The sequence below is a fragment of the Triturus cristatus genome, chromosome 4_1 (assembly GCF_964204655.1).
Source record: "Triturus cristatus chromosome 4_1, aTriCri1.1, whole genome shotgun sequence".
NCBI lineage: Eukaryota > Metazoa > Chordata > Amphibia > Caudata > Salamandridae > Triturus > Triturus cristatus.
Genome location: NC_140585.1, coordinates 1,017,576,451 through 1,017,600,745, shown reverse-complemented (window position 1 = coordinate 1,017,600,745; position 24,295 = coordinate 1,017,576,451). Strand labels below are relative to the sequence as shown.

The window sequence follows — 24,295 nt, the reverse complement described above, 5'->3', positions numbered from 1 at the left end:
TTAATATTAATGAGGTAGGTCGCAATTTGCGACCCATTAGGAATGCTAAAAACACGGGGATGGTGGCCTGCTGGGGTCAGCAGACCACCATGTTCATGGTTGCTTTTAAATAAAGCAATCTTTTTTTTTTTTGTGCTGCCTGTTTTCCATAGAGGAAAGTGGTTTGCGGTTAAAAGAAAAAAATGAAAAGTTTTATTTTTATTTTTTAAGAGCAGGCAGTGGTCCATGGGATCACTGCCTGCTCTTAAAAACTGTTTTAGCCACCATTCACAAAGGGAAAGGGGTCCCTTGGGGGCCCCTTCCCATTTGCGAATGGGTAACCATCAGATTTAATCTGATGGTTAACTGGGAATGTTTGCAACTGGTAGGCTACAAAACATTCATACATACTGTTGCAATTGGGTATCTGGAAGGGACTCCCTAAACACACCCTTTCCAAATACCAAATCACAAACCCATTTTGCGATTCGATAACAGGTTACCGAATTGCAAAATTGAGGTTGGTACATTGGAAAAATCTTTTTTGCGTTCGCAAACAGGCTGATTCGGCCTGTTTGCGAACACAAAATAGCTTGATACATGTGGCCCTATTTTCCCATGGCATATGGCCATGTCTGAACTGGGGTGGCAGAGTGGGCTAAAGAACGGTGATGGATCAAACCCAGATCTGTTGACTGGGTGTGAGTGTTTGATTGGTTCTGATGCTCCGTCCATCACCACCCCCTTTTGTACCGATTTGTTCGCCATAAGTTGGCAGGGTATGCTCAGACGTGAGTCCCTTGCTCACTTTGCCACTGGATTCAAGCAAGCCTGGCTGAAGACGGCTGAAATGCCAGAAACCGGTCCTAGGAAGCTTGTTTCCGGTCCAGGGAAGGCATGGCTTGGCAGTTCAGGCTGGACTGTTCCCATGAGGCACAGGATCAGACTGATTTGCATATGGCCATGTCTGAACTGGGGTGGCAGAGTGGGCTAAAGAACGGTGATGGATCAAACCCAGATCTGTTGACTGGGTGTGAGTGTTTGATTGGTTCTGATGCTCCGTCCATCACCACCCCCTTTTGTACCGCTTTGTTCGCCATAAGTTGGCAGGGTATGCTCAGACGTGAGTCCCTTGCTCACTTTGCCACTGGATTCAAGCAAGCCTGGCTGAAGACGGCTGAAATGCCAGAAACCGGTCCTAGGAAGCTTGTTTCCGGTCCAGGGAAGGCATGGCTTGGCAGTTCAGGCTGGACTGTTCCCATGAGGCACAGGATCAGACTGATTTGCATATGGCCATGTCTGAACTGGGGTGGCAGAGTGGGCTAAAGAACGGTGATGGATCAAACCCAGATCTGTTGACTGGGTGTGAGTGTTTGATTGGTTCTGATGCTCCGTCCATCACCACCCCCTTTTGTACCGCTTTGTTCGCCACAAGTTGGCAGGGTATGCTCAGACGTGAGTCCCTTGCTCACTTTGCCACTGGATTCAAGCAAGCCTGGCTGAAGACGGCTGAAATGCCAGAAACCGGTCCTAGGAAGCTTGTTTCCGGTCCAGGGAAGGCATGGCTTGGCAGTTCAGGCTGGACTGTTCCCATGAGGCACAGGATCAGACTGATTTGCATATGGCCATGTCTGAACTGGGGTGGCAGAGTGGGCTAAAGAACGGTGATGGATCAAACCCAGATCTGTTGACTGGGTGTGAGTGTTTGATTGGTTCTGATGCTCCGTCCATCACCACCCCCTTTTGTACCGCTTTGTTCGCCATAAGTTGGCAGGGTATGCTCAGACGTGAGTCCCTTGCTCACTTTGCCACTGGATTCAAGCAAGCCTGGCTGAAGACGGCTGAAATGCCAGAAACCGGTCCTAGGAAGCTTGTTTCCGGTCCAGGGAAGGCATGGCTTGGCAGTTCAGGCTGGACTGTTCCCATGAGGCACAGGATCAGACTGATTTGCATATGGCCATGTCTGAACTGGGGTGGCAGAGTGGGCTAAAGAACGGTGATGGATCAAACCCAGATCTGTTGACTGGGTGTGAGTGTTTGATTGGTTCTGATGCTCCGTCCATCACCACCCCCTTTTGTACCGCTTTGTTCGCCATAAGTTGGCAGGGTATGCTCAGACGTGAGTCCCTTGCTCACTTTGCCACTGGATTCAAGCAAGCCTGGCTGAAGACGGCTGAAATGCCAGAAACCGGTCCTAGGAAGCTTGTTTCCGGTCCAGGGAAGGCATGGCTTGGCAGTTCAGGCTGGACTGTTCCCATGAGGCACAGGATCAGACTGATTTGCATATGGCCATGTCTGAACTGGGGTGGCAGAGTGGGCTAAAGAACGGTGATGGATCAAACCCAGATCTGTTGACTGGGTGTGAGTGTTTGATTGGTTCTGATGCTCCGTCCATCACCACCCCCTTTTGTACCGCTTTGTTCGCCATAAGTTGGCAGGGTATGCTCAGACGTGAGTCCCTTGCTCACTTTGCCACTGGATTCAAGCAAGCCTGGCTGAAGACGGCTGAAATGCCAGAAACCGGTCCTAGGAAGCTTGTTTCCGGTCCAGGGAAGGCATGGCTTGGCAGTTCAGGCTGGACTGTTCCCATGAGGCACAGGATCAGACTGATTTGCATATGGCCATGTCTGAACTGGGGTGGCAGAGTGGGCTAAAGAACGGTGATGGATCAAACCCAGATCTGTTGACTGGGTGTGAGTGTTTGATTGGTTCTGATGCTCCGTCCATCACCACCCCCTTTTGTACCGCTTTGTTCGCCATAAGTTGGCAGGGTATGCTCAGACGTGAGTCCCTTGCTCACTTTGCCACTGGATTCAAGCAAGCCTGGCTGAAGACGGCTGAAATGCCAGAAACCGGTCCTAGGAAGCTTGTTTCCGGTCCAGGGAAGGCATGGCTTGGCAGTTCAGGCTGGACTGTTCCCATGAGGCACAGGATCAGACTGATTTGCATATGGCCATGTCTGAACTGGGGTGGCAGAGTGGGCTAAAGGACGGTGATGGATCAAACCCAGATCTGTTGACTGGGTGTGAGTGTTTGATTGGTTCTGATGCTCCGTCCATCACCACCCCCTTTTGTACCGCTTTGTTCGCCATAAGTTGGCAGGGTATGCTCAGACGTGAGTCCCTTGCTCACTTTGCCACTGGATTCAAGCAAGCCTGGCTGAAGACGGCTGAAATGCCAGAAACCGGTCCTAGGAAGCTTGTTTCCGGTCCAGGGAAGGCATGGCTTGGCAGTTCAGGCTGGACTGTTCCCATGAGGCACAGGATCAGACTGATTTGCATATGGCCATGTCTGAACTGGGGTGGCAGAGTGGGCTAAAGAACGGTGATGGATCAAACCCAGATCTGTTGACTGGGTGTGAGTGTTTGATTGGTTCTGATGCTCCGTCCATCACCACCCCCTTTTGTACCGCTTTGTTCGCCATAAGTTGGCAGGGTATGCTCAGACGTGAGTCCCTTGCTCACTTTGCCACTGGATTCAAGCAAGCCTGGCTGAAGACGGCTGAAATGCCAGAAACCGGTCCTAGGAAGCTTGTTTCCGGTCCAGGGAAGGCATGGCTTGGCAGTTCAGGCTGGACTGTTCCCATGAGGCACAGGATCAGACTGATTTGCATATGGCCATGTCTGAACTGGGGTGGCAGAGTGGGCTAAAGAACGGTGATGGATCAAACCCAGATCTGTTGACTGGGTGTGAGTGTTTGATTGGTTCTGATGCTCCGTCCATCACCACCCCCTTTTGTACCGCTTTGTTCGCCATAAGTTGGCAGGGTATGCTCAGACGTGAGTCCCTTGCTCACTTTGCCACTGGATTCAAGCAAGCCTGGCTGAAGACGGCTGAAATGCCAGAAACCGGTCCTAGGAAGCTTGTTTCCGGTCCAGGGAAGGCATGGCTTGGCAGTTCAGGCTGGACTGTTCCCATGAGGCACAGGATCAGACTGATTTGCATATGGCCATGTCTGAACTGGGGTGGCAGAGTGGGCTAAAGAACGGTGATGGATCAAACCCAGATCTGTTGACTGGGTGTGAGTGTTTGATTGGTTCTGATGCTCCGTCCATCACCACCCCCTTTTGTACCGCTTTGTTCGCCATAAGTTGGCAGGGTATGCTCAGACTTGAGTCCCTTGCTCACTTTGCCACTGGATTCAAGCAAGCCTGGCTGAAGACGGCTGAAATGCCAGAAACCGGTCCTAGGAAGCTTGTTTCCGGTCCAGGGAAGGCATGGCTTGGCAGTTCAGGCTGGACTGTTCCCATGAGGCACAGGATCAGACTGATTTGCATATGGCCATGTCTGAACTGGGGTGGCAGAGTGGGCTAAAGAACGGTGATGGATCAAACCCAGATCTGTTGACTGGGTGTGAGTGTTTGATTGGTTCTGATGCTCCGTCCATCACCACCCCCTTTTGTACCGCTTTGTTCGCCATAAGTTGGCAGGGTATGCTCAGACGTGAGTCCCTTGCTCACTTTGCCACTGGATTCAAGCAAGCCTGGCTGAAGACGGCTGAAATGCCAGAAACCGGTCCTAGGAAGCTTGTTTCCGGTCCAGGGAAGGCATGGCTTGGCAGTTCAGGCTGGACTGTTCCCATGAGGCACAGGATCAGACTGATTTGCATATGGCCATGTCTGAACTGGGGTGGCAGAGTGGGCTAAAGAACGGTGATGGATCAAACCCAGATCTGTTGACTGGGTGTGAGTGTTTGATTGGTTCTGATGCTCCGTCCATCACCACCCCCTTTTGTACCGCTTTGTTCGCCATAAGTTGGCAGGGTATGCTCAGACGTGAGTCCCTTGCTCACTTTGCCACTGGATTCAAGCAAGCCTGGCTGAAGACAGCTGAAATGCCAGAAACCGGTCCTAGGAAGCTTGTTTCCGGTCCAGGGAAGGCATGGCTTGGCAGTTCAGGCTGGACTGTTCCCATGAGGCACAGGATCAGACTGATTTGCATATGGCCATGTCTGAACTGGGGTGGCAGAGTGGGCTAAAGAACGGTGATGGATCAAACCCAGATCTGTTGACTGGGTGTGAGTGTTTGATTGGTTCTGATGCTCCGTCCATCACCACCCCCTTTTGTACCCCTATTTTCCCATGGGCAAACAGCAGTTTGATTGTTTAAGAGATGTGTAAGCAGTTAGGAAATGCCATCCAGCAGGCCTCTCTAACTACATAACCACACACACAGCTCTTTCAACATGGCGTCAACACCAAACCAGAGACGTACCTGAACATAATACACAGAACTCACTACCACAGGATGACTTGGTCTCTAATGGAAAGCCAGGAACTGCATGCTGGTGCACCCCACAGTGCTACGACACTATAATACTGGCAGGCTATACATTATACCACAGCTTTAAATTATACCTTAATATACCACCCACTCTGGAAAGAAGTAAAATCTATTATGAGCTCTTCTCTTTGAAGCATGAAATCGCACCACCATCTCTGTTTGTATTACAGTTGTTTGTTGTTCCTCTTTTCAGTTCATGGATGTATTGCTAAATTTGTCATAATTGATACACAGGAGTCATTGTTCAGTTTTCAAACGACAACGGCATCAGCTGGAACCTGTTGAGGGAACTGGACTTCATGTCTTTCTCTGAGCCCCAGATCGTTTCGATAGAACTTCCTCGCGACGCCAAGACCTCGGCCACCGCCTTCAGATGGTGGCAGCCACTGCACGGTAAGGCAATCACTGGGGCTTTGCTTTTTCCACCCAGAAGTGTCCTGTTGAGGCGCAGAGATGGTAGAACATGTAGCCGGAAACCACATGCAGTAATCCTTTGCTTTGGGGTGCAGTCCCTTGGACAAACAGAAGAAGTTTCTTGGGTTTTCAGAACACAGTGGTTTATTTCGAAAGGGAAACATACCAAATGGGAACACCACAACATGCCTGCCCACCCACCTGTCCTTCAGAAGGACTGTTTTTGTGCATTGTTCTGTTATGTTAAATGATTTTGGTATAGCGCTAATCACCGGCAGGTCTCTAAGCGCTTTTGAGAGAGTTGCCAAAGGTCGTAGACGGATGCATGGCCGCACAGGGAAGTAAGTTGAAAAGTATCTAAGGCCTCCCTGAACATGATCGTTTTGAGCTGTTTCCTGAAGGGGAGGAGTGCCTTGCACGTGTAATCGGGCAGTTGGTTCAATAAATGTGGGTGCAAGACAGAGAAGGCTCTGCCCCCTTTAGATGCGGTATTTCACCCTGGAGCGGCCAGGCGGCAGGCCTCAGAAGACCGCAATGTGTACCCGGAACATAGTTCTTCAGACGTTCTTTAATGTAGGCTGGGGCTTTGCCGCAAATTGTTTTATGGGCAACGCATGGACCCTTACATTTTGCTCTTTGCTTGATAGGAAGCCAGTGCAGTTTGCACAGCAGAGGGGAGGCGTGGGATCGTCTTGGCAGCCTAAAGATCAGCCTGGCTGCGTTGTTCAGTACCACCTGCAATTTATTAATACTTTTCTGGGGAAGGCCGATATATAAGGCATTGCCGTAGTCTAGTCTAGAGACAATTGTGGCCGATACAATCACTTGTAGAGAGGCAGTTGAAAGGAGGACACGTTTCCGTAGCTGTCTCATGAGCCCTATACAAGTTCCGACCACTGTGGTGACTTGGTTGGCCATGGAGAGCTCGGAGTCAATCTTTATGTCCATGCTCTTCACGGTAGATACTGGTGTAGGGGTGGCACCCGGCTCCTGGGGCCAGAAGCGATCGCTCCAGGGGCTGTCTTTTGTGGGGATGACAAGGACTTCCGTTTTGTCAGGGTTGGCTGTCCTGGGCATGGGTGGCATGGGTGGAGTTGTCAATCCGGAGGATGAGTTGGGTGTCGTCCGCATAGTTGAAAACTCGGCAATCCATGTCGGCTAGAGCTGTCACCAAAGGCTGTATGTAAATGTTGAAGAGGAGCGGGGATAAGGCGGAGCACTGACGGACGCCGCAGGTGAGGGTGCCTTTGTCTGATACCTGCTCCCCCAACTGGATCCTCTGGGAGTGCTCTGACAGGGAGGATTCTAGCCACTGGTGTGCCGGCCCGTGAATGCCCAGGTCCGTTATTCGATCCAGCAGCCGAGTTTGGTTGACCGTATCGAACGCCGCTCATAGGTCTAATAAAATCAGGGCGCTCTGCATTGCCTGACCTACTATGGGAGGTCAAAAGTAGCAAGCATGTGTGCGAGGCAAATTGACTTTTTACCGCTCTAACTGACCCCATCCTGGAAAGTGACATAGAGGGTGGCTGTGCTACCGCTGTGCTTTACCCAGCCTTGCCTGTGCTTGTCTTCACCCACAGAATCAATACTTTGTAGTGGTAAAAGTCAAAGATTTTCCTGTGATATGGTGTGGTTTTACTGCATCACCCATGCCCCACGACTGCGGTAATGCCAAATAAGAAAAGCAGATTTGCCTGTTTTCTGTAAATGTTTTTTTATGTGAAAATGTGCAGCGATTAAATGACAGCACATTTTACATCAAAAATCACATATATGCTGAATTGTAAATAAGCCTGCACATTGTGTGTGTGCGCGTGTGGGTGTTCAAGAAAGTAGGGCCACAGCAAAATCTTAGAATCGCTCGGAGAGCTTCCAACCAGTTGTGTGTAAAAACAGTGATTAAGTTGGAGGTATGGGATATTTTCACAGTGAAAACTGAGTAACATTCTACCATTCATCCAGGCATGTCCACCTACAAACAACTATTACTTTTCCAAAAGAAACCCCATGAAACCTGCTTTGTTCCATTAGGAATATAGTGGTTTTCAGAGTTATAAAGCCCACAAAAGCAATGACTACTGGAAAAGCATATTTTGGTGCTCAGTCACACTGGAAAGAGCAATATACCCAGTACTTTTTCACAAATTAAGGATGGCATCACCGCCAATCACCTCATGGTTGTCCAAAGTATACAGGAAAATGTAAGACACTCTGGAGGAAAGGTGTGTAGAATCAGAGGTGTGGCTAGACTAGCATCTGGAGATATGAAGCAATTGGCCCACAGAGCATCATGCAGATGCAAAGAAAACAAGAATTATTGGGCCGTATGAATACAACCGGTGCTTGACTACTGCAGATTTATACTTTCAGGTAACACAAGGCAGGTATGAATGTAGCTAACTTCAAGTGAGGCAAAAGATAATTCTCCTGGTGCCTGAAAAGCATGACCTTAAAAGAGAGCTAAACATTGATAAAACTATAACAGATAAGTGCATTGGGATGAGCAAAGGTATTTACTTGTCTCTTCTGAAGTACAGGGATTACACAAAAGGTACCTGTATTTTAGTACATCACGAAACAACTGAAGAGGATAGCAAACACAGATACACCTCACAGTGACACAGGAAACAACAGAAGTCAAGGAACTTGAGGTTTGCTCCAGTTCAAACTGAGATGGTATTTACAAGAATTCCCAAAGGAATCGTGTTAATCTGAAGGCTCTCATGAACGTTTCTGGCAGACGTTAGAAACCATCCTTGCTGCAAGGGAAGCAGTCGAGGCAAGATTATAGGAACGACCCACCTTGGTAAGAAACAGCAAAAGCAGGTACCTTCAAGGACACCAGCTGCCAGGGAACTCAGGCACAATGACTCAGGATGAATTCACTATTTGAACAACAAACACCCAAACACTTACACAGAATGATTTAGAAACAGAAGTGGTCAATCATAAGCAGACTCAAAGATTCTCGAATTCCTTAGTCAAAGTAAGGGGAAGAGCTGTGGCCTGGTGGCTAGAACTTCTGACTGCAACTGGAGATCAGGGTTCGAATCCAGTCCTCCGTTCAACATCCTGTGATTCTGGATACAAATCTTAATCTCCCCGCGCCTAAAATAATATGTAATTTCATCTGGTTCTCTAGTAAAGGAATGTCATGCACTCAGATCAAGTGTGTGCTATATACAACTGAAAAACATAACCAAACTGGTAAGAAACGATTCCACCATCAACAAAGGGCCCAAGAAGAAGACGAGGGAACTAACCTCATTAGTCAATGAGCAACCAAGTTGAAACTCCCCTCACTGCTCTTCTGATGACTAATCATACAGATTGGTTGTGAACTTCTAGTTTTCAGAACGTTTCTGAACCCTTGACTGGATTCCCCTCTTGGAGTGGATTACAATGGTGTATGTACGTGAGACACTGGAATATTAAGTAGAGTAATAGGCAGTGGATAAAGCTCAACAAATGTAAGTAGTCTAATGCTTAAGTAGAAATAGGCTTTATTGAGAAATCCTGGGTTTACATTTGGTAGCTGTAGAACAAAGTAAAACATGCATGTAGAGAATTTTAGTACCACCACAACAACATAAAAGGCATGAAACTAAACAGTTACAATTCAAAAGCAGATTTAGTAAAACAAGGAAAATGTAATGTAACGACTTAAACAGCACTAAATGACAAAAATCAGTAAAGGGGGTCAGGAATTTTTAACAAAAGACAAAAAGTGACCATAGAAGAGTATGAAGATTTTACAAAGTCTGCATAATCCTATGAGACTGCCTTTTTTATACCAACCAGATGGGGGGATAATATTTGCAACTGTAATGAAATGTCTTACATGTCACAGTGATACAATTGTTACCTTGTTCACCTCGTTATACAAAATGCCAATACAATTGAATATAAAAAAATCCTATAAGACTGCTTTTCAAAATTGACTATGTGGCAGCAGTAGTTTTAGCACTGAAACAAACCAAAGAAAACATTCCAGAAGATGGTGTTAAATATAGTTCAATTTTGGTAAATGCCCTCTGTTCAAAAGGACAGTCATACCTGACTGCAGCAACAAATGCCTATGTTTCCAAATGTGGCTGAAAGCAAATGGGCAGCTAAAACATTAAATGTCACACTTTCCTGACTTGTACAAAAAAGGTTTGTCCTGGTTCTCCCAATATTCCCAAACTCTTAGGACAACTTTGAGTTGGGGGGCCCAGGGCACTAATTAAATGAGAAGACAGTCTTCTCTTCCTCTGCATCAGAGTCACAGTCTAAGATCCAGTCTCAAATTCCCAAAATAATTGGATAACGTCTTCCTGGTCATACCTAAAGTTCTCACATTTTCAGAAGTAGCTTCTGTGATACCTAGGCAAAGGAGCAGGAAGTCAAGCTCAACCACTCTCTCCGAAAGGGTTAACTGGTTCATCTTCCTAGATGCCCTTTTACCTTTGATTTCCCGTTGGGCATCAGAAGGCCAGCTTTCCTTCCCCTTTGAAACTAACCTCTAGATGTTTGAGTTCATGAGGAAGTAGGACCATTGGTATCGTCTTCCTTAGACAAGAAAGAAGTTCTCTTCTCCATAGTTTCTCTAAATTTCAGGCAGTGTTCTGATTTTCGGGAGTTGGGAAGCACCAAAACAAAGTGGTAATCAACCAGTGGTTGTTGGAGGACCCCAGTCCAACCCTGACAACATGCCCATGCTGGACACTTCGCAACTCTGCACCATCTGTCCTAATATTGAGTCTTTAAACATCTCTGAAGGGATTGTTCTGACAGGTGCTTGTTGCAGTTTGGCCTACAGCAGTACATGGGTGCTGGGGTAGTCGAGTTGTCATATTTCAAAGTTTCTCATGTGAATAATACAAAGTTGCACTACAGCCCACATACCATATTCAACTTAAAAAACTTGCACAGGTTTTGTGCGTTGTCACTATGACCTTACCACTAAGTCAAATATCTTAATTGGGTTTATCTGATCAACTTTCCTCTTTGTATGGGTCAGAAAAGATGCACTAAGAGGTGTTTAGCAGTCTCCCAGCATTCAGAGTCTAAATATGCCAGTAATAAATCTGTCCCTAAAATTAAAACACTCAGGGAGACCACACAAAAAGGCATATTCCTACAATGTGGATTTTAGGAGGTATCTTGAGAGTGTGAAGTGCTGGGTATTTCATGGTGTAGATTTGTGAGTAAGATATTCTGTAGGACACATAAATCTAGCAATTTGTTAACCAAAGACAGTGGGCTACTTACTGATATGTATCCACTGAATATTCAGTATCTACTTAAAACTGAGTGTCCCCAGTAAAGCCTGATTCTTTCCTCAACCTCCTTTACAAAGCAGAGGGACATGTGTTATTCAGCTTAGTGAATTGGTTAGTTAGATTAATATTTTTCCATTTTGTCTCCTGTAAAATCATTTATACTTCATCAGAGGATGATAAAAATATATATGCAGAGCTTATTAAGAATCTGACATTGAACCTACATAAGTGGGGTTTAGGAGAAAATATTGTGATACGGGAGATGTTAGCATTTTTAGAAGGATAAAAAGAGACTAGATGTTAGATGAAACCTGCCAAAAAGATGGAGGATTCAAGCTTGAATAGTCCTCCGGGAAAACCTTTGGATCCCAACAGACATGTCAACCTGTAAAAGTTGTTTATATGCAGAGTTAAGATAATAACACCATGGGCAGTTAATTAGGCATTGCCAGTTTATATTTCATTGTATGACCAACTGAGATGGAATAGGTTTACCCTTGTCCAGAGCCTGTATCACATAGTTCAGCAGAGTCTACATTTCACATGTTAACCATCCTAACAGCATATTTCAGTGACATTAATGCCTGTCCATAATATGTCAGTGACATTAAAGCATGTCTGTATTAGAGCCCATGTGTAGCAGGTTGCACCTATTAGCTGAATATCAGTTTTACATAAGTGAGCATAAAATAAGATTACAGTATCATTGTTTTTTCCTGTGGAAAGCATTGCAAATTGCATAGACAAGATTTTAGAAGAATTGACGACGTAGGGAATCACCAATCCTAAAGATCTGTGTCTGTGTGATTTTGATTTATTAAACTTTCCATTAATTCAAACATGCATGATAGTATTTAAAAGAATACGATTTGGTAACTGTATATTTGTCCCCATCTCTACTCTTATAGGAAAGCTCTCTGCACAGTGGGCCTTGGATGATGTTCTCATAGGGATGAATGACAGCTCCAAAACAAGCTTCCAGGAAAAATTTGATGGTTCTGGAGATTTGCAAGCTAATTGGTACAGGATTCAAGGGGGCCAAGTAGATATTGACTGTCTGTCCATGGACACAGCTCTGATGTTCAGCGAAAACATAGGTATGTATCAAGAAATAGATCCTGGTAGGTGGTCTGCTTAGTTATCTGGTTGGTCTATGTGTTGACAAGGTAATGAAAGGGAATATGTTATGGGCAAAATGTCAGCACTGGCTGTGTTGCTAGCAATTAAGCGTATGGTATTTCCCTCCTTGTGATTTTTCTCATTACATCCTGTAAGAATATCACACTGATGAGGACCACTCAGAGAGAAGTGCCTCGTCAGTTTTGCCGACTACTGTTAAACTATGTCTGTTCTTGTCTGGCAGTCACCTTTAAAGTGACACTGCCAATAATCTAGGAAATTGGTTTGAACTTTTCGTTAAAATCTCTGAAACTAAAAAGTTGGCGTTTCCCAGTGACAATTTGGATAGCCACATTTTCTGCCTGTATGCACCGAGGATGTGTGCTCCTCAGATGTAAATGCTCAAGAAATCCTCATCTGCTGTGTCTCACACTTTACACGTGAGACCATACAGATTCTTCACATCACATAAGCTTTATTTGAGGAGCTCTGGGTGCAAGCTTGAAAGCTGGGCATTGCTCATTGTCAATACTATTTGCCTCAGATAGCAAATTATCACATTTTGTGCAGTGTGGCCCATTGTGAAAATGTTCAGCAGGAAGCAGTGTTGGCATTCACATTTATCAAGGGAACCTACAATGATTGTGGCAGAACAAAAACTGCGAAATTGTTTAATCTTAACTGCAGGATACAATTACTCCAATGAAAATGTCATTTCCGTATACGAGAATACTTAACTTAGCGTCTTGAATAAAAGAACTGTTGCTTATGAAGAGCAGACATTCATTCAGCTGTCCTAGTTTCTCAGTTCACTTTGAGATCCACTGAAATCTCAAGCAATCTACTTCCAAAATGGATAACAAATGATGTCTTCTATTCAGGGTCAGAATGTAGTCCTTGACCTGTGACAAAGTCACTATGCAGGTGTTTGTTTCCACAAGGGGAGTGTACATACTCAATGCTTCTCCAATTGTTGCTTCATGATTGGTGATTGTAACTTGTCTTTGCCCTATCAGGAAAGCCTCGCTATGCTGAGACCTGGGACTTCCACGTGTCTGCCTCCAGCTTCCTGCAATTTGAGTTGAACATGGGCTGCAGTAAGCCCTTCAGTAACGCCCACAACGTCCAGCTCCAGTATTCTCTTAACAATGGGCGTGACTGGCACCAGGTGACGCCGGAGTGTGTGCCCCCTAGTATTGGCTGTCTGCATTACACGGAAAGCTCAGTATACACCTCAGAAAGGTTCCAGAACTGGAGAAGAGTCACGGTCTACCTTCCACCCTCCACCATGTATGTATGATTTCCTGGACTGGCTTCCTATCAGAGTGTCAGATTGTACTTAAGGTCATCTAATTATATGAAAAATGTGTATTAGGTTGGATATTTTGAAGCACTTGTCGAATTCAGATGTAGACTCCCCCAAGATATAACTGCTCTGTTGCTCTGTAAACAGTGTTAGCTAACAAATAATGATTTCTGGCGGCTAAAAATCCTAACTCGTACTGTTAAAACAATTGTTTTGCATTTTACAGTTTTGTCTTAGGGGCGGCTTTCGCATAATTATAGGAGCACACGAGTAGGTGTCCCATGATATAGATTGTGGGATACTTGCTACATGAGACAGCTCCATTGTACCATGAGCTATAAGGACCAGAGAGTGAATGCAAGACTGAAAGAGAGGTCCTTCCTGTACACGGAGATGGAGTTAGTATGCTGACTGAGGCTCTGGTGCAAGGGTATTTGAATCACTAGTCAAAATGACATTTTACCATTTGGTTACTCCTTTTACCCCTAGGAACAACAACATTGTTTTTTTAAAACATTGGTTGCAATCTGGTGCCCTCTTGTGGCCATTTCTGTTGGTACTATAAGTCAGCTGATGACAGTAGACTTAACACAACAACGACCCTGTCAATGGCTCCAAACCAACAACTGATGTATTATATATAATGCTTAGTCCCATCAATTGCAACCTTGGTGCTCCTCTGTGGACTCGTCAAAACATATACTATGTCTGGTTTACTAATACCCATATATGGTTGCACCTCTACACCTCCTCTGTAGACTTTGCAGATAATCAACACAGTATATATCTTGGCAAAGTTCTAGGCAACAATGAGATTTCCGAGCATCTTAGCGTCAATTGACTGCATTCATGTACACCTGATGGCCTAACTTAGATAAGCACAAGTGTGCTGCAGTTGTGAAATAAGGTACATCCATCAGTGTGCAAATATTGTGCAATGCTGACCTTTGAATACTGAACTACTGTGCTAGGTGTCCAGGATTCTACAGAGGAGTAATGTGGGTCTTACATGGTGACACATCACCCTCAACATATTTGGTTGCTTGGTGAGTAACAGACACATCAACACGTCATTTTCAAGATTAAAATGCAGCACCATCGAAGAGATGGAAGCCTCTTTGGTAACACATACACAGGTCAATCTGAACATGTGTAATAAATTACTAAAAGTAAAGGTAAACCAAGCATGCAAGATAGTCCCTTGCGAAAATGGATTACATCAAAGGGAGATGTTAGAGAGATTGTTTTGAGGTTATCTGGTATAGTTCAAACTCTGCCTAGCACTAGCAGTCAACTCATCTCCTTTTCCTCTTCTGTAAACTCTTCTATAACTGATTGCTTGCCTCAATCAATAAGTGCAACTGGGAATTGTGGTATGGTCGAAGCTTCTGCTACAGTGGCTACTGACTTACTTGACTTACCCCGCGTTCCATCTACACCAATGAATTTATCAGAGCCCACTTTAGCTTCAGTCATGTAGGCCCTGTCAGTGCAAAAATCGGAGGCTCAGGAATACTACACACAACTCAGAGCGGATAATGCCAATACACAACAATCATTGCCAGCAGTAACTAATAAAGTCTCAGAACTTGCAACCAAAATGATAACCTTGCAACAACGATTATCTGATAACGAAGATGCAGTAACACATTCCACCAAGTTGCTCCAAGAACATGATATACAACTTAACGCTTTACAAGGCAAAATCAAAGATTCAGAAAACCACCAACGACGGAATAATTTGCGAATATTTGGAATTCCGGAAGGGAGAGAAGGCTCTGACCCACGGTCATTTATAGTACAAATCTTCCAGAAAGCCATTCCTGACCTGGCAGACTGGGATTGGGACTCCAAAATACAAGGAGCCCATAGGTTACCAGCATTCTTTAATCAAGCAGATCAGAGCGGCTCACGCCAACCGAGACCAAGACTTATATATGTTGGTAACTTCTTATTACGTCAAGCCATTGCCATTAAAGCCCGGCCTAATACACCAGTCTTAGTGGATTCTTTCTCCATCATCACACGGTAAAATCACGGAGGACAAAAGGTGGAGGATGAAGCAACTTATTAATTCTTGGAAAGCACTGGGTGCATTGGCTTAGTTGCAAGAACGTGCCCGGTTGAAGGTTATTAAAGATAGCCAGTCACAGATCTATCATCTCTTGCCAAACTACAACAACATCCTTAGATAAGACATTGACGAAAGTTTTCTATAGTATTCAATAGATATTGGACATGTGACGCAACTTGCATTGAGTTATCACGAATACTGTGGGATTATTGTCTTCTCTTTCACATATATTTTTCCCTTCTTCTCTTTCTCGTCTCTCCTTTTTCCCTTCTATTACTTTTAGACTTCTTGCTATTATCACTTCTCCTTATTGTTTACGTACTATATTATTAGCCAATGTCAGGAGGTCTTGGCGAATTCTGCTTCCCTACGCTGTCATCAATCAACAGCTAGTTAATGGGGGTGATTCCATTTTTAGGACATGGGGTGGGAGGGTGGGTGACCTGCCAAGGTTTGGGGTGGGGAGGTCTGTAGCTGACTAAAGTGTCATGCAGTGATAAACAATTGCTATGGGGGTGTAAACAGGGGGTGTACAGACTAAACTTGAATGTAATATAGATATAATTTACAGAGACTGTATGGACAACAGTAATCTGCTTGTGTTTCTATTCAACTTCTTAAAAAGCTGCCGTCATTTCCGAAGCCCTATGTGGGGAGAGTTAATAGGAGCGCAAAGTGTTAAAAAATGTACATAATGGGTACAATCAGATGTATAAACTGGAATGAGGCTGGACTTAATTCACCCTCTAAAGGACGCTTGGTGAGAGAGGAGCTTAAGATGTATAAGCCACACCTAGCCGTTTTAGACGAGACACATTTGGCGTATAAAAATAGGGGTCTGTTTAAACAGCTTGGCTTAGAGGTATTAGAATGTACTTCACAAAATGCTTCAATTAGAGAGGTAGCCATTCATAAAGACAAATATTTTGTCTGTAAAAAACTTTAAAAAGCTTCTGACCCAGGTGGTAGGTGGGTGATCCTGCAACTTGAAATTCGTAATAGAAAATGTGTTCTATGCGCGTTATATGGGCCAAATCAGGATGAAACTGCTCTCTTTGATAAATTAATGTTGTAGCTCTTGGACTGGCAAGGGGAAATCATAATCATGGGGGACTTTGATTGCACTCTAAATTACTGCATTGATTCAACAAATCAATTTGCCTTTCCAAGGATGAGCAGGGTTCGAAAGTCGATTCTTGAACTGGCTCGGCTTCACGGTCCGACAGATCTGTGGTGAGCATTACTTCCTATGATGCCCGGCTTTATGTTCTATTCCAGACCACATCAACATTACTCTAGAATTGATCTAATCTTTGTGAATAGTTGTCTTTTAGAAAAATCAAATATAGAGGTCTGCCCAGGAATAACGTCTGACCATAATCCGCTATTGGTACACATACAGTCTTTTGGCGAGGACAATAGTAATCGCCCTTTCTTATTCCCCAAATATTTACTGTCTGATCAAGATATCATCTCTTATACTCAGGGGGTTCTTACTGATTTTCTTCAATATAATATTGGTACTACTTAGCCTTTTATTCTATGGGATACGATGAAAGCTGTCATACAGGAGTCCACGCAACAATCTATATATCATACGGATAAAATAACGCAAAGAGGGGCGAAGGAGCTTGGTAATACTTTAATAAAACTAGAATTATCCCATGCTCAAGAGATCATGTCGAATGGATTAAATAAAGAAGCTATATACTCTGCATTGATTAACACAAGGATGCTTGTGACCCGTCAATTCAAAGAGAAGGCTGCAGCTGCCTATAATAAAAACAGATTGAACCAATATGAATATGGGGATCAGGTCGGGCGGCTACTTGCTTACCAGGTAGCTGACAAAAGAGCTAAAACCCGGATAGATTTAATCAAGGACAGAGATGGCCGAGGGTATACTTCGACTAATTTGATTTTAGAGCAATTTTATCTGTTCTACTCAGAGCTATATGCTGTATCTGATGATGGGGTGGCTGAAGAATATCTGCAATTACTGAGCCCTCAGGCTCTGGATATAGAGGCTAAAGGCTGTCTCCAGCTTGATATAACAGAGGAAGAAATTACGATTGCTATATCTGCGCTACCTTCGGGTAAGGCAGCCGGGGATGATGCTCTACCCATAGAACTTTATAAGGTCTTCAAGACTTCTATTTTACCATTGCTTCAAGTAGTTATACATCAGATAGCTGAATGCAAGCAAGTCCCTAAGTCCTGGGACACGACTAATATCGTCTTCTTTCTTAAGAAAGGGAAGAGTTCTGACGATTGTGGGTCATATCGGCCAATATCTCTTATAAATAGTGATGCCAAAATTTTTGCGAAAGTGCTGGCGAATCGCTTGACACCCCATATGCCGTGTCTGGTATCAGAACACCAACATGGATTTATCACAGGCAGAGACACCATTGCACACGTTAATACAGCTATAACTGCCTTTGATGTTGCTAATAAAACATCTAGTAATATGAGTATGATTCTTTTAGATGCTGAAAAAGCATTTGATCGGGTGGTGTGGGAGGCATTGTGGTTGATACTGCGTAGGAATGGTTTACCTGACCGATTTATGAACTGGGTTAAGGCATTATATATTAACCCGCCTGCAAAGTTAGTATATGCCAATTTGCATTCTAATACATTCTTAATACAGCGTGGTACAAGGCAGGGATGCCCATTATCCCCATTGCTTTTTGCTCTTTATATCAAGCCTTTTATGCAAACTTTAAACCAAAATAGAGATATTATCCCTTTCAGTAATGATAAGTATCAACTTAAGGCGGTAGCATATGCGGATGATATCGCGATCTTCACATCAGATCCAGCAACTAAGGTCAGTATTATCCAGGAAGAAGCTATAACTTTTGGGCGTTTTTCGGGTTATAAACTTAATATAAATAAAACCCAAATAATACATAATTTGGAACCCACAACATCTATTATTGGCACTTGTAATGTAGCTACATATCTAGGAGTTAGAATTACTAAAAATGTAGATCAAATCTGGAAACTTAATTATGAAACACTGCTGCAGACAGTTATTAAACAATTTAAGAATTGGCATAAACTGCCCATTACTATTATTGGTCGAATCAATATAATTAAAATGATGATATTGCCTAAAATTTGGTATTTGTTTCGGGCTATCCCCTTACGGGTCCCTAACTATTTTTTTCATAAATTAGAGGGTGCAATTAGTAGCTTTATTTGGGGATATAAACAGGCTCGGCACTCGATAAAATCTCTTAAATTTCCCCAATAAATATGGTGCCTTGCAACTTCCTGATTTTAAGTTGTACTATTGGGCAGCATTTACAGGGCTTATACAAAGTTTATTAACTGATAAAACACCATATTATGGGCTTATTTTGGTTTTAGGCACAGATTTGAGTATGTTCTTATATAAGGTCAATGATCCTAATTATTATAAAAGAGTACGATTTAAGACCATAAGGGACATTGTTTGTATTTGGAATGAAATCCTTGGCCATTTTTCATTTGTTTTTGAGGATTTTACTAGACATGAATATTATAAATTATAGAATAATCCATCTCTCCCGAATATATTTCATGACTCAGTCACTTGTAACTGGGCCAGACATGGTATTGAGAGACTGGGACAGCTATATGATTCTTCTGGTTTTTCTACTTATGTTTCGCTGCAACAAACTTTTGGTCTTCCATACCGGTCTTTTTTTAAATATTTACAACTCAGAGACTTTCTTTAAATGAAAATTAATGCAATTGCCACACTCTCATATAGCTCTCACATGTTTTTTAAATTCTGCTCATAAAACTAGAATTAGCACAATGTATACATATCTATCAGTTGCTAGAAGTGCTGACCTTAACGAATTAGCAACAAAATGGAGTCAAACTTTATATATGGACGTGGATGCACTCGAAATCACGCTAGCTTTAGATAAATTAGATAATTCTGTGCATTCTGTTAACTTAAAGCTTCAACAGTTTCGTACAATCTGTAGGCTTTACTATACTTCAGATAAAATAATAAAGTGGCAGCAATTGACACAAGTGTATGGTAGCGGAAGTACGGATAGAACAAGCTGTCCTAAATGTGATCAAAAGGCTGCTGATATTTTACACATGTTTTATCTTTGCCCTAAACTAATAGATTTTTGGGCAAAAGTAATACAATATATTGGTCAATGCTTGAATCTTGAGCTAACTTTTTCTGTTAAAGAGATTATGCTGGGGCCCAAGGAATATGAAGATCGTTATATGGGTTGCTTCTTATGCATTTTATTAGTTACGGCCCGCTTATGTATTGCGAGAGAGTGGATTACCCTAATCCTCCTTCACTATATGATTGGCTGATTGAAGATATTTATGAGCAAGAACGTGTACTTGCAAAAACTCGTTCAATTCGATCAATGCTTAGATTTAATCGTATTTGGAATTATTTTGAACATTAGTATGTATGCTACTAAATAAGTAGAGGATGTTTTCTTTTCTTTTGTTTCTAAGTTTATATTTGTGAAATTATTTCAGAACTTACTCGAATTGTGTCTATGATTTTCTTTTAAAATCCTGTATGGTTTAGCTTGCTCATGCATATCTATGTTTATTTGCTCAAAATTGTCTGTACACCTTCTCAAAAAATAAAATAATTAAAAAAAAAGTAATACATTACATCTGTCACTCTTCATAATGATGGTCATTCTAAGCCAAGTCAACGTTGTAGCAACCACTTCACTTGCAGCTCTCATGTCTCTTACAGTGGTTTCCTTCGACCTCTAGACCTTCATTCATGTCCTCCACTCCGGACATGTTCAGAATGGTTGGAAAGTTTTCTTCCCATAGTTTGAGGTAGAACTTGATTAGAGAAACACCCCCTGTTGCCATACGTTTATGCTTGTGCTTGGTTATTTTCTTACAAGCTTCACATTTCAAGGTTTGCAACCTGTTTTGACTTTCTCAACATCAAGTGGATACGTTTATATCCCATTGACTTTGTCTGTTTACTCCTTCAACAGGCATTTTCTTGTTTGCAATGTGGTCTTGATCATGAGATGGCAGATTAGACCACCATGGTGCCTTCCCACTTCCTTGGCTGTGACATTGAGCTCCAACTGGAGCTGAATTGTCACCGAAATGGGTGGTACTGAAGTGTTCCCCTCTGGAATAGTCGTGACATGGGCTGGTGCCGGTAGGGGCCCAGGTAGAAGCCCCGCCAGTGTCAGCTCCCTGGTACATGATTCATCATTTGAAAATGCTACATTAAGGCCGTTATCTGCAGAACGGTCAACAATAGCCCAGGAAACTCAGAATGCACCAGGATTAATCTCGGAGCAGTCTCGGAGTTAAAAGATGGGGTAGAGTCGAGTCCTTTATGTGCTGATTTTGCAACTTCTCCCTGGAGCTGGAGTGACAGGTCGGAAACAAGTCTTTTATTGGACTTCTTACATTTATGGTGGGACGTGTTCCTCGACTTTATCTTCAACTTACCTAAGGATGGTGACTTTGAGTGAAACCTGGACCTGAAGCGGGAACGAGTATGGGTTATCTGTTTGGAGTGTGACCTGCCCCATTTCATGTGCTCAGCGATGTATAGTTTCATCACCTGATCCCTGATGGCCTTTAGATACATCAGGAAGTATTTGTTGCAGGACTTCATGTTGGGCTTAGAACCCTAGACACCAGAGATAACAGCAAAACACACAAGATAATGGACATTTGTCACCCCGAGTGGGACGGGTATGCTCAGACGTGAGTCCCGTGCTCTACATGCCACTGGAATCAAGCTATCCTAGCTGAAGAGGGGTGAAACCCCGAAACCGGTCCTAGGATGCTTGGTTCCAGTCCAGGGAGGACCTGGCTTGGCAGTTCGGGCTGGACTGTTCCCATGAGGCACAGGGTCAAGACTGATTTGCATATGGCTAGGTTCAAACTGGAATGGCATGGTGAGCACAAAAACGATGGATTTAGGCCCAGATCTCTGTACTGGGGTGAATGTATGACATTGTTCTGCATTATGTCCATCAACTTTTGTTTTTGCACTAGTATATGTACAGCATTATTTGCTCGCCTCCTTGTCACTGACTGTGCCGTGCAGCAAGACCTGGGGCCAAATGAACTAAGTGGCCACAAACCCTAAGATTCGCAAAATCACAGAGTTTGCTTCCACAAAATGGCCATTTCTAATGTACAAAAACCCAATTTACAAATCAATAAAGTTTTGCAAACTTGTAAAATGGATTTTACGACCCCTACTGAGTCGCGGTTTGAAATGGCTATGTAGAAGAGTGTTCTCTCAAAATCAAGATTTGGTAACCTATGTATCAATGGTCTGCCACCGCAGTTCTAGTTGGGAAACATTGACCATTTACTGACTCCTAAAAGAAGGTGGAAACTGATTCACAGTTAGTTTGGCAGCCTCAGGGGGAGTAAGCAGTGGTCTAGGGGACGACTGCCTGCTCATTCCGAAATGTTCCTGAACAGGAAACTTTAATTTTTCAAAAGCACTGCCGGGTCCGTCAACTATGGCTGCTTTAAAACAGGTTTCTTGTTTGGGAATGTAACCACAGGGCTGTGGCTCTGCTATCGCTTGCAGATCACCACCCCTGTGTTTGCAGTGAATCACAGGGGATCGCAAATTGTGACCTGCCTAATGAACATTAATTAGGGAGGTCGTTCTGAGACCCCCTACGAATGGTTATTTTTCCAACTGACCTAATAGTACGTACACTGCTTCGCAAAATCACATTCCATTAGCAATGGTTGGTGAGCAATTTGCATCCGTTTTTGGAGAATAGAATCTTTGTACATCTGGCCCTTTGAAAGTGTTCAGAAACCATACTTCTTTAACCTCATCCAGGAACAAGCAGTGTGATGTCCTTTGGCATGTTCACTGTAGCCCCATCACTCAGCCTCTTGGGAGGTGAGAGGGGGTGCACGAGATCAGCTCACCCTGTGGGCTTTCTTCAAGGGACTTCACGGACAATTCACTGCAACCACCCTGATTCCCACTAGAGTATAAAACCCTGAGCTCGCTTTGACCTGTGAGCGTAGCATGAAGAATGTCTCCAGGGCCCCCACGACATGCATTTAGTGGACTAGAAAAATTAGCTGGTGCGGTGGGCTCCCTCATGCCTCTGGATACCGATGACAGTGCACCAGGTGCTCCACTGTTAGCTATGCCTTTGAGCAATGTTTTCTGGATTAATGCTTTGTTACTAAGATAGAGAGTTGGGGTTAGTATACAATGCCAAAAAATTGTGATGTTGGGCAGTGCAGGATTGATTTGTAAAAAAAAAAAGAAAAAGTGCAGTTGTCAAAAACTTTTCTTTTTCCTCCAATGGTGGCTTCCATGCTAACATCTTGAACCTTTCAATTCATTTGAGTTTTGGCACAGCCAATTCGTCCAATCTCTTGTCTCCAAAGAGAATAAAGTTAAAAACAAAGAAATTAAGGGCAACGGTTTATTTGGACTGGACTTTCACATACAGGTTAGTCCTGGAAGATCAGGAAGGAGTGGGCTCAATTTATCCTAAGAACCGCGGATTGGGCCAGGAGAGTGTGGTACTCCGACCTACTGAGCCTGTACATTTGCGTCCAGTCTGAATACCTCTTCTTGTCTCAGCAACAGGGCAGAGTCCTGCAATCAAATCTCCAGAACCTCCCCCTTCAAGAATGAGAAGCATCACCTGAGCAGGTTTGATCTGCACGCTGGTAATGGGTGTTATTGTTGCGGCTACATCCCCATCTACCAAACCTATTTATTTAGGTCTCTGGGTGACGTTTGAGCTCTTGTGTAATAACTGTGAAGTTGATCCTTTTCACGCCCCAACCGTCTGAGGTTTAAATGTTTGTTTTATCTCTGGCCCAGCAAGGCTTTACAGTAGGGACCAGTAAAGGTTATTTTCTTGCCACTTTCAGCCTTTCAATATTTGCCTAACCAATTTTTGTTATTCTAGTCACCAGCTGTGATGATTTTATTGAAGTGGCTCATATATGTGCCTCAAAGGTTCCTAATTTGGCACTCACTTTCTAGATGTGCACGCCTTTTGAGCTTCTGCACAGTGGCTTATAAAGATTGCTGACCATTAAGAAGGTATTCCATATTACAATTACTTCTGCATACTGTGTCAGTGTGCTACAGGTTCCTGTCAGTACAGCCTCTGTATACTACCTTCTTTCCAGACAAGTTGATGCTTCAAACTCATGCCTTCTCCTTGCCGAAGGTGGTATCACCCTTCCACTTGGGATATTCTATCACTCTTCCTGTGGTTTGTGCTCTGTCTCACACTTCTAAGAAAGAGAAGAGGCTTCACTGTCAGGACCCAAAAACGACTCTTAGTTTTTACATCAAGCACATTAAGGAGCACGGGTAGATGATCAGCTTTGTATTGACTTTGCCAGTGCTAAGAAAGGAGAACCAGTTCAGAAGTCTAAGTGGATTATCCTGTGCTTAAAAACATACCGTGACCTGGCCAAAAAAAGGAGCCTCCTATCAGCCATCAAGACTATTCCACCACAGCCAAGGCTATCAAGATGACATTAGCGAGAAGTGTTCTGGTGTTGGACATCTGCCAGACTGCTACATACGCATCTATACACACATTCACCTGGCTTTACTGTTTAAAAAATCAAGTCTACAGGGAGGGACATTTCACTCACTTAGTCCCGCAGGCCTTCCTGGTGGAAGTACACTTCTGATGGTGGTGTACAGTGCCATGGTATACAGTGAAATAGCATACAGTGGAGTGTGGTAAGGTGGAATTACGTCCTGTAAATATTGTAGACTTTATTTGCGTACACTGTAGTGGCATACAGTGGATTGCTATACACTGGAGTGTTGTACAGTGTAGGGGCATATATTGGAATATCGTG

General features: G+C 43.6%; 1 protein-coding gene across 1 annotated transcript in view; it reads left to right on the top strand.

Moving 5' to 3' along the window:
• The window catches only part of RELN (reelin), a 1,440,257-nt gene that overhangs the window by 1,106,993 nt on the left and 308,969 nt on the right, over positions 1 to 24,295 (top strand). Inside the window, exons 32-34 of the mRNA XM_085653954.1 lie at positions 5,497 to 5,655; positions 11,852 to 12,040; positions 13,079 to 13,352. Coding sequence (XP_085510080.1) covers positions 5,497 to 5,655; positions 11,852 to 12,040; positions 13,079 to 13,352 — 622 coding nt within the window. The remainder of the gene's footprint in view (positions 1 to 5,496; positions 5,656 to 11,851; positions 12,041 to 13,078; positions 13,353 to 24,295) is intronic.